Source organism: Phytophthora parasitica (genome assembly GCF_000247585.1).
Source record: "Phytophthora parasitica INRA-310 unplaced genomic scaffold supercont2.32, whole genome shotgun sequence".
NCBI lineage: Eukaryota > Oomycota > Peronosporomycetes > Peronosporales > Peronosporaceae > Phytophthora > Phytophthora nicotianae.
Window position 1 is genome coordinate 350,330 of NW_008649018.1, and position 9,021 is coordinate 359,350.

General features: G+C 50.7%; 3 protein-coding genes across 7 annotated transcripts; 1 reads left to right on the forward strand and 2 right to left on the reverse strand.

Moving 5' to 3' along the window:
• Window positions 1-211: 211 nt before the first annotated feature.
• Window positions 212-1,725, forward strand: PPTG_13361 (hypothetical protein). Of its 4 annotated transcripts, XM_008908974.1 has the most exons (4): window positions 212-419; window positions 486-749; window positions 811-1,406; window positions 1,472-1,725. In XM_008908974.1, the coding sequence occupies exons 1-4, from the start codon at window positions 264-266 to the stop codon at window positions 1,560-1,562; spliced, it is 1,107 nt and encodes a 368-aa protein (XP_008907222.1). In that variant the 5' UTR covers window positions 212-263; the 3' UTR covers window positions 1,563-1,725. The 4 variants fall into 4 exon arrangements, with proteins under 4 accessions (XP_008907222.1, XP_008907220.1, XP_008907223.1 ...); XM_008908972.1 differs by having other exon boundaries at window positions 212-749; XM_008908975.1 differs by having other exon boundaries at window positions 811-1,725.
• PPTG_13362 lies at window positions 1,560-2,959 on the reverse strand. Of its 2 annotated transcripts, XM_008908976.1 has the most exons (3): window positions 2,221-2,959; window positions 2,017-2,154; window positions 1,560-1,937 (listed from the first exon to the last, which is right to left on the reverse strand). In XM_008908976.1, the coding sequence occupies exons 1-3, from the start codon at window positions 2,896-2,898 to the stop codon at window positions 1,794-1,796; spliced, it is 960 nt and encodes a 319-aa protein (XP_008907224.1). In that variant the 5' UTR covers window positions 2,899-2,959; the 3' UTR covers window positions 1,560-1,793. The 2 variants fall into 2 exon arrangements, with proteins under 2 accessions (XP_008907224.1, XP_008907225.1); XM_008908977.1 differs by having other exon boundaries at window positions 2,017-2,959.
• Window positions 2,960-7,649: 4,690 nt separating this feature from the next.
• Window positions 7,650-9,012, reverse strand: PPTG_13363 (hypothetical protein). Its single transcript, XM_008908978.1, has 5 exons — window positions 8,696-9,012; window positions 8,497-8,599; window positions 8,293-8,398; window positions 8,016-8,190; window positions 7,650-7,937 (listed from the first exon to the last, which is right to left on the reverse strand). Exons 1-5 carry the CDS (start codon window positions 8,923-8,925, stop codon window positions 7,799-7,801), a joined length of 753 nt encoding a protein of 250 aa, XP_008907226.1. The 5' UTR covers window positions 8,926-9,012; the 3' UTR covers window positions 7,650-7,798.
• Window positions 9,013-9,021: the final 9 nt, after the last annotated feature.

A 9,021-nucleotide genomic window follows, 5' to 3' on the forward strand; every position in this document is an offset into this window, starting at 1 on the left:
ACGAGCATGCCAAGTTCTCGGTTGGAAAACCTGCTAGACTATTTCTTTTTTACGGACCTCTACATGGCGACAGTGGCAAGAGCTGGATCAAATATCCAGCTCTTTCGCCCATACTATGCCAAGAGTGGCGGGTTCTTACAGGAATTGCGAGTTAAAAAATGTAAAAGAATTTTGTACTTCATCATTTCTCAAAAACTTTGAACCCTTAAAAAAAAAGTGAATAAAATAAATAATTTAAGTCTTGTTTCCGTCTGATAATCAACATGGACAAGAGCGAATGTGCGCTGTGCCACAGGAGGCGCGACGTCTTCTCCTGCGCGAGTTGCACGTCTGCTATGCTGCAGCAGCGTCGCACAATGCTAGCCGCGCTGCAGGCGGACGTGGCGGTGTTACGTAAAAAGACCGAGTTCGCACTGAGGGTGCGTCACGAGACAATTCCGCATTTGAGAAATTATTCTTCTTATGTTTTACCACTTTTGCTGCAGACGAAGAGTGCGTTGGTGGAAGCTGAGCTGCGTCTAGATAGATGCATGAAACAGGTGGAGCAGCTGGCTGAGAAGGTCATGAAGACGCGCGAACAGCTCTGCTCCGAGCGGATCGCGGTCGTGGAACGAACCTCCCGGCTAGAGGAACGCACTGTGCACATGGCGGAGGCGCAGCTAAAGTTGCAGCAGGAGAATCAACGGGCTGAGAGCTTCCATGCCCCCATACTCGAATGTCTCGACTACCAAGTTCAATGGGCCGACGAGGTATGACAAAGCTATGATGCTTGAAGTAAACGTTACTTATGCGTTCCTGGTTCGATGGTAGAATGCTGCAAAAGTTCGGGGTGATAGACTTCTTGAGCTGTTTGCATTATTTGCCTTGACTCCGGAGGACGAGAGAAACGTGGACGAAGATGAGGACGATCCGTTAAGTGGACTGCCTGATGAGCGAGAGGGTGTTTCGGAGGAGCAGAGGCAACGGAAAGCACGGATGAATGTCCCGATCTTTTTCAGAACGATCGTGGGACTGCCACTACCGAAGTCTGGCAAATATGAGAATGTTCCACCAGAAGTGGTTGCTGCAGCGCTCGGCAAAGTGATTCATCTGCTGCACTGCCTCGTGAAGTATCTGAAGATCACATACCCACATCCGATGGAGTTCAACGGATCGTTTTCGACCATTGGAAACACACGTGAGGGAGCTGGGTGCCACACGCTCTACCCGGACGGCAGTGTTGGGTTTGAGCGTGGTGTGAGTATGCTTCACGAGAACATAGCGTTCTTGTGTGCCTGCCAAGGTGTGTCGAAAGGTGATGTCCACCCTACAGATTTGCTTGGGAACTTGCTGCAAGTGTACAAGTCTTCACGTCTCGGAACGCTATGTGATAACCAAGACGCGAAGGAACTCGACGTAGACCAAAGGTACAAAATGATCTTGATTCGATGAATGTAGTGGGTCTAACTCTGCACTGATGCTTTCGCACCAGCGCAAACCCAGACGGAGACGCCACGTCGGCGTTGGTGGAAAGCTCGCAGACACTAGGCGGAAGCGTTGAGATCTTGCCACACTACTCGTGAGGATGTAGAAGTACACAAGTGCATTGGAATATCAGTTGTATGAATAAAAAAAAGGTAAAAACGCAATCAGCAGCTTAAATCTATCGGCGGAAGCTGCACTAGCTGGGCGTGACCAAACCTGGAATCTCGTGCTGTCTGTGCTGGATAGCTGGCAACGTGTAGCACTCCTGTCGATCAGCTTCAGCAACTTCAACGTTGGTTAGATACACACCCTGTTGCGATTATTCCTCTTTATCCAAACGGCGTGATCGGTGCTGACGAGCCCTGGTCATCCTGGCTCAGTTCCAAGCACTGGTGCTTTAGTGATGACAACTTCTCGCGAATCAGATCCAATGCGCAGATCACCACTTCCTCGGGCTTCAGCTGACCCGTTGTCTACACAAGTTAATGCAAGTAGGAGATGAGATACAAACAACCTACAAGCTGTACTGTAGTCGTCATGGTTCCAACGCACCTCAACGGAGAAAATGAATTTGTCTTCCCGCATTCGGATCGTCACAGCCGAGTCGTCTTCCGGGTTGTCCTTAAACGAGTCTGCCAGCTTGACGCACTCGTCGCAGTACATGCATCGCATCGCGTCTCCTACCGTGAACTGCAGCAAAACTCAACAATATCAACAATCACCTCTCTCCTCTAGCATCCAGTTCTTCATCCTCACCTGCTCGTAATTCTCATCCGTCTCATACACTTCCGTGGGGCAGCTCTTGTAAAGCTCGGCCTTCTGCTCAGGCGAGTACGTGCTGAGCACGGCTTGATTGAGCGTAATAATGGGGTCGTACATGTACGTGGCGACTGCCACGGGAGACCACTTGGCGTGCTCCTTGCCAATGCCGAGCTTGGCGATGGCCGAAAGGCGTAGTCTCTGTCCGGGGCCAAGCTTAGCTATGATAACGCCAGTGTCCTGTGTGTTGTTGAGCTCTTCCTCGGACGAGAAATTGACAGGGCGAATGTACGGGTCTGAGGACTTGAGCGCCTCGCTCGTGACGGACAACACGCCGCTGTCGGCTATCACGTCCAGTGTGAACTCGACTGAGCAGTTGGGGCAATTCTCATCGCAGTCGCAGTCCTGTGAGTAAACGAAGCGCTGGCGGAAGTTCTCGAGGCCGCCGTCGAAGTTGAGCGGAATCATACCCAGACGATGCGCCAGGAACTCATCCGTCATGACCGACGTGTTGATCTCGATACTCACCAGGTCAATGGCCAGCGTCGGCACTTCGGAGATCATGACACGGCGGATGGCGTTCGCCACACTAGCGTCAGTCTCCGACAGCTCAAAGCGGATGAAGTCATCACGCAGCTCTTGGACATCGATCTTGGGGAAGCGCGGGTGCGGCATCGTGATAGGCTCTAAGCCTTGGTGGCAGCGTAGCAGCTCCCCCTCCAATTGCAGAGTGACCAAACCCAGCGCGGCTCACCAGAATAGTGGCTATGTGATTGGATAAAAAGAGTGACATCAAAAGGAAAACTATTGGTTAATAGCGTATTGTGATTTTGCCCAGTGAAACGAGCGTATCTACTAGTCTACTAGTATTTGACTAGCAGTTGTCATGCACGAACATGATGTCGCGCACAAGTTCCGGCTCGGAGTGGACGGCGTGCGTGCCGTAGGGCAGCGCGGCGCCCGTAGTGGCGTTCACCTGCACACCCTGTGTCGTGGATGTGGTGGTCAGGTCGCCATGTGTGCCGGCCCCGATCTGCACCACGTCGGACGGCCGTACAGACCCAACAGAGCTCAGCCATTGTCTGGCCAGAGGCACCAGTAGAGGGAACGCGGCCGTGTTGTCTCTCCACCACTTCAGTGGGTCGCGCATGGCTGTCACCTTCGCGACAGCCACGGCATCAAAGTACGCCTTCACTTCGTCCACTACTTGAGCTCGTAGCGCCTCCTGCTCCATGTATGCTGCAGTAGTAGCATTCGAGGGTGACGTGGAACCTCCCTCTCCGGTTGTGATGGACACAGGGCCAAGCGAGTCACCTAGTTGTCCTTGCTGATGCAGAAGCTGTTGCTGTTGTTGCTGGTACACTAGTGCAGGGTCGTCGTGAGCGTCGTCGAAGAGCAGCTCACGCAGGAAGCTGTTAGTATCATGGTCTTCCCGCGTCGACTGCATCCCAGTCTGAAAGTCGAGGAAAGTTGCGCTGGAAGGATCAAGACCCGTGCTTACGGTAACGTCAGCGGATACTGCGGCGGACGCTTTGAGGCGCTGATTAGCCATGATCTGGTTGAAGTTAGCTAGCACGAAGCACTGGTCGATGAGCCGCGCCTTGCACACTTCTCGCTCCTCGTCGCTTAGATACTTCATGCGCACAAAGCGCGGGTCCAGTTGCGAGACCCACATCAACTCTCCACAAGCTCGGGAAAAGTGCGCCTTGAACTCGGTATACAAGAAGTTCCGCACAGTCTCCAACTGCGTTGCGATGTTTTGCGTATGAGCCTGGAACTCCTGGTTCTCGTTGCCTCCCTCTAAACTAGCTGAGTACTTGGCAAAAACCCGCTGGAAGTTTGTCAATTTCTCTAAATCTCGCTTCAGAAACTTCAGCAGTGGGAACGTAAGAGACGATGCGGCGTACTTCTCCTTGCCGATGGCTAGTGCGACGTTTTCGAACGGCTGGAGCAGCTGCAACAGGCACTCGATCGCACACCATTGCTCGTCTGTAGGCTCTTGTTGCTGCATGCCACTATTCTCTGCTGGCGGTGACGAAGATGACGTGGTATTCTGGAACTCGGTGCGACCTTCACTGGTGTCAACGTACGCGAAAAAGTCGTGGATCGCATCGCGTTTCTTGACCAAACGCTTGAGCATATCGAGAGTACTAAGCCAGCTCGCCTTCGAGTCCGTCACGAGGCGTTGTTGACTCGTTCCAGCCATGAGCTTGCCAAGTCGCACCACTGCACGCGGATGGTTGGTCAAGAAGAAGGCGAGGTCCCGGAAGAGCGTAACTTGGTCACGTACGAACTGTACGCAAGCCTGGTACTCAGGAGGTACACTAGCAACAGCACTGTTCACCATCTCATCAAAGAAGAACATTTGCATGCCATCCGCTTTGAGCTCTCTCGGACCATGCAGTAGAGGGGCCAACATGATCTCGAATCCGTGGGCCGCACTTTCGGCCTGTTGTGTGCGTGGCTGCATGGGGTTATTGACGGTTGCGTCAACGCGGGGCTGGGACTGCCACAACATCGAGCTTAAATACCGCGGATCCAGATTCCAGCGTGCAATCAGCGTATACAGCATCTCCTTCTTGGTCTCGTACGAGTACACTTGGTGACCGCTGTGTTCTCGCACATCGATAGTGAAGTGTCGACGCTCGAAATTTTCCGTGAGGTAGTGAATACTGAACGACACAAAAATGTCGCGCTCGGCGGTGATCCAGACTTCAGACGCCATGGAATAGAACAGCACCTCGCTCGATATCTGGCGCATCACATCCATCCGCGAGCGAGCGCTGAGTGACTGAACTGAGGCTCGTACAGAACTCGGTGGAGGAAGCTTGATTGGTTTGCGTAATGTCGCCGCGAAGTGGAGCAACTCCTGCAATTCGGGGTCTTCAGTAATGGTGAACGGGTGGTGATGCTTGGCTACCCACCGCGCTACTATCGCGTTTAGCTGCTCTGTTTCTTCCTGCGTTAATTCCTCCCTGCTGAGTTCGTTTCCCGTTGCACGCAATTCATCCAAACTTAGCCGAGGCGCAACAATTGGTGAAATGCTGCTACCTGTGATGCCTGCTGACGTGGGCGTCATCGTCTCGGTCCGTCTCCGTTTGTGACCCACTCCTGGACTGGCCAACTCACTTCCGCCCGTGCTCGGCTGTACATACGTCGGTCGATCCTGCTGTTGCTTCTTGTTCTTCACTTTTTTATCCGCCATCTTTTGCGCGTAACTCGCCAGATCGGCTGCGTGGAACTTTGCCATGTGGCGACTGACGTTGTTGCTGCTTCCCGTATTGTAGTGCATTATACGTTTGCACTTCAAGCAGTACGCCTCTTTCGCGTCTTGGTTTGTGTACGTGCGTCCAGCGGCGATATGCGGTGGGTCCGGTACCACTAGCCGGATGAACTGCCACAACTCGGGCCGCCGCATCTTGCTGGTCTTATAGAGTTGCGGCACGCCCTCGTCGCCCCCGGTGATCACCGTTCCTCCTCGCTTCACGTTGGATTGCTGCCGCGACTGCAGCGTACTCACGAACCTCCCTGCAGCTGCAGCGTCCGAGCTTCGTGTGTGCATTCCATGGTGCATCGAAACGTTTGTAATTGGCATCTCCGCGCTCGTGCTCCCGCCGTGCATCTGCATGAGAGTGGAAGATGCTGGTCCGATATCCTCCATTATGCTTGACTGCTGTATTTGAAGCTGGTTCACGTGTTGTTGTTGCGCTTGCAGTTGCTGCTGGAACTGCATTTGCATCTGCTCGCGCTGCACTTGGGCAGCGGAGTAGGGCGTCGAGGAGAACGTGGCCTCCTCGACCGGATAGTTCACACTCATGCCATCAATGCCAGGTCCGCGCTGCTGCTGCTGTTGCTGCTGATGCTGATGCTCCGCCGCCATACACTTTCTAGTAGGTGGAAGAAGGGAGCGTCGGTGCTGTTCGCTTTGACCTGCCACTTTTGTTGTGAATTTCTGAGGCGCGATTGGTCACTGGTTGTACCCTGAACAACGTATACTTCGGACAACGTAATCACACCAGAATAATTGGATGAAAAAGAGTGATTTGTGGTCCACATGTCAATGGTGATTGGTCAAAGGAAAAGGAATTTAATACTATTGGTGAAAAATCTGAGCGTGAGAGAGACATAGAATGCACGAACGTTGGGACTCCGTAAACAGTTGTACGCATTGAAAGTGCACAGACGATACAGTACCCACTATCAACTTGTACATGTACCCAATTGAAGTAGTCTTACAATAGCCTTTGAATTCCGGTTTTTTTTTCCTACTAGCTAGAATTAAACTATAGTAATATTACTATCCGTGGTATATCGTTCGCACCGCATAATTAACCACGATTTAAAAGGCTAGACGTGGAATTGTCATTTATGAACCATGAAAAAAATAGCAGTAAATTTTGATCCACTAACGAAGGGGCTAACCTTATTCGACGCAAGTTCAGAGCCGCAATATCCACCCCCTTCTAAGCTACGTGGCATATCACTACTCATGTAAACGTGGCACAGGAGATCGTGAGAATAGACTGTCGGTAGGATTATATCTACCGCCGTATTTGTAGGCAGCGAAAGAAAAGTTAAGTTATACAATTAGAGGCATTTTAATGATACAGTTCCAAAAACACAAATAAAATGCTACTTACAGTCTTGAATTTTCTAGCACCAATACTCTGTCTGCAGGAAATAGTGGAGCCATCATTTCAGGCTGAAAGCATCGAGACTAAAATCGTATTATAGTTGTTATCATTTTTACTAACCGCCCCATTCTTACTGGAATAAGGTACATATGATCCGACTGTTACATCAAAATGCCCCAAATACCATCCCTACATATTTCAAAAAAAAGCAGGTCACCCAGTTTTGGCAATTCTCAAGCACCGCGTAATCGTTCCTCTTCATAAACTCCAAAGCATGTACTACAGTACGACCTTTACATAATATGTACCATATTATGGTACATGTACTTACGGGACTCGGCCGCTGTGACGATCTTGCCATTTTCGGTAATTCTTTGGCTGCTTACTTAAAGTTACGAGTTGGTGTAGTTGATTAACCTACCTCGACTCGGTCGCTTAAGCGTTCAACACAAACGCTCATGTATGATTTCTCGATATGTACTATTCCGTTTTCAAGGGGTGCCTGAGAGCACTCTCGAGAGTGTAGATATATGAATGCCTAAGCAAACGCAGAAGATTAAACAATGAGGTATGAGGAGAGAATTTGCAACCGTGTGCTTGTGGCATGCAGTTATTTCATAGAATAACACGTGCAAAAGTATTTATTTAAAAAAAAAAAAAGTAATCACACTCTTTACCAGATGAACTTTGTATATTGGCTTCGTAGTATTCACGTTAATTTTACGTTGATGATAGACTTTAATTAAGCTGGTGGTTTTTGATAATGCATCGGATTCTGGAGATAAAGTTCGTCCTCGTTGCGGTGTTTCTATTTATTTTGAAGTGAGCCAGAGAAGTATATCGTCAGCACATAATATGGATGCTCAATTGTTCTCCTATTAGGCTCTCAAAGCAACTATTGCATTGTTCTCTCCTATTAGGCTCTTGAAGCAACTATCGTCTTATTCCGTACCCAAGGGTCTACCCGTTCCCCAGGCATAACCACCAGTGCCGGGAACAGCGCCGCGTCCAGCCGCACCCCGAGCGCCGATAATTGGGACTCCACCAGCAGCGACCTGTGGAGATGGGAACAAGTTCGTGCTGCATGAAAAAAAAATAAGAGCAAATTCCATTAGATCTAATGTAAATGTTAAGCACAATATATCCAGGGACACGTACAACACCGCCGGAGTCTGCAGCAAGTTCCAGCCCTTGGTTGCTGGTAGCACCTCTAGCAGGAAGTAGTACAAGTGACCGGCGATGACGCCGAAGACGTCCATGATCGGGTTGCCGCCGACGAGCACCGTGAAGGCGATTAGAGCCCACGGCAGATACAGCCCGTCGAAGCGGAAGCCTGCGAATATCAAGTACAACATAAATGTCAGCATTGCAACAGCAATCAATAGCAGCCAGCGACAACTCAGTAACACGTCTGACGCATTCACCGTCAACTTACCCCAAATGGCAACAGGCGCTGTCGGGTTTCGACGGCTCCAGACGTAAACGATCATAAAAATCAGCGACGTGCCCAGGAACGGGATGCTCATGAAAAACGCGATCACCTGCATGTAACAACCCCAGCAGCGTTAGCATCATGAACTTCAAAGGCCCGGTCCGGCAAAGACAACTAGCCGCCACTGAGAAATTTCTGTTCACTCACCCATAGCACAGCGGCTCCAAAGAAGAGCATGAAGGCGTAGTCAGCCGTGGGGCCACCACCCCCCGGGAAAGGGTCCTCCTCCAGTCGGGAAGAATAGTTAGTTCTGCATCAACATCCACGTTAGCGAATAAGTCAGGAGTCCGCGTAATAGTCTACAGAGTAGCAGCATGGATAGCAGTCGCTATTATTTCTACCGTACAGGATCATGAGCTGCATGAGGAAGGGGAAACTAAAGCTCCCAAGGAACATGAAACACGTGGTGAGACGCCAGAGCTGGAAACGTTGCCACACCAAGTCGAAATCCAGGTACAGCGACTGTGGGTTGAGGAAGCCTAGCGTGCTCAATAACGTCGAGCCGAAGCAAACCGACAGGTAGAAGCGCGTGACGTACGGCAGCCCATAGTACCAGGCCTCGATGCTCCCCGCCATAGCGACTGCTTGCTGTCAAAGATTATCTACCGTCGCCATGTGGCACTCTCACGTACTGCACCTGTATAATCAAGTTCATTCCCTGTCATATTCCAT

Coding starts and splice junctions, on each gene's coding strand:
- PPTG_13363 (XM_008908978.1), bottom strand. CDS start 8,925: ATGGCGGGGAGCATCGAGGCCTGGTACTATGGGCTGCCGTACGTCACG. Junction 8,399..8,496: donor TTGGAGCCGCTGTGCTATGG/GTGAGTGAACAG, acceptor TGTTACATGCAG/GTGATCGCGTTTTTCATGAG. Junction 7,938..8,015: donor CTGCAGACTCCGGCGGTGTT/GTACGTGTCCCT, acceptor TTTTTCATGCAG/CACGAACTTGTTCCCATCTC.
- PPTG_13362 (XM_008908976.1), bottom strand. CDS start 2,898: ATGCCGCACCCGCGCTTCCCCAAGATCGATGTCCAAGAGCTGCGTGAT. Junction 2,155..2,220: donor CGGATGAGAATTACGAGCAG/GTGAGGATGAAG, acceptor GTTTTGCTGCAG/TTCACGGTAGGAGACGCGAT. Junction 1,938..2,016: donor AATTCATTTTCTCCGTTGAG/GTGCGTTGGAAC, acceptor TAACTTGTGTAG/ACAACGGGTCAGCTGAAGCC.
- PPTG_13361 (XM_008908972.1), top strand. CDS start 264: ATGGACAAGAGCGAATGTGCGCTGTGCCACAGGAGGCGCGACGTCTTC. Junction 750..810: donor AAGTTCAATGGGCCGACGAG/GTATGACAAAGC, acceptor GTTCGATGGTAG/AATGCTGCAAAAGTTCGGGG. Junction 1,407..1,471: donor GAACTCGACGTAGACCAAAG/GTACAAAATGAT, acceptor CTTTCGCACCAG/CGCAAACCCAGACGGAGACG.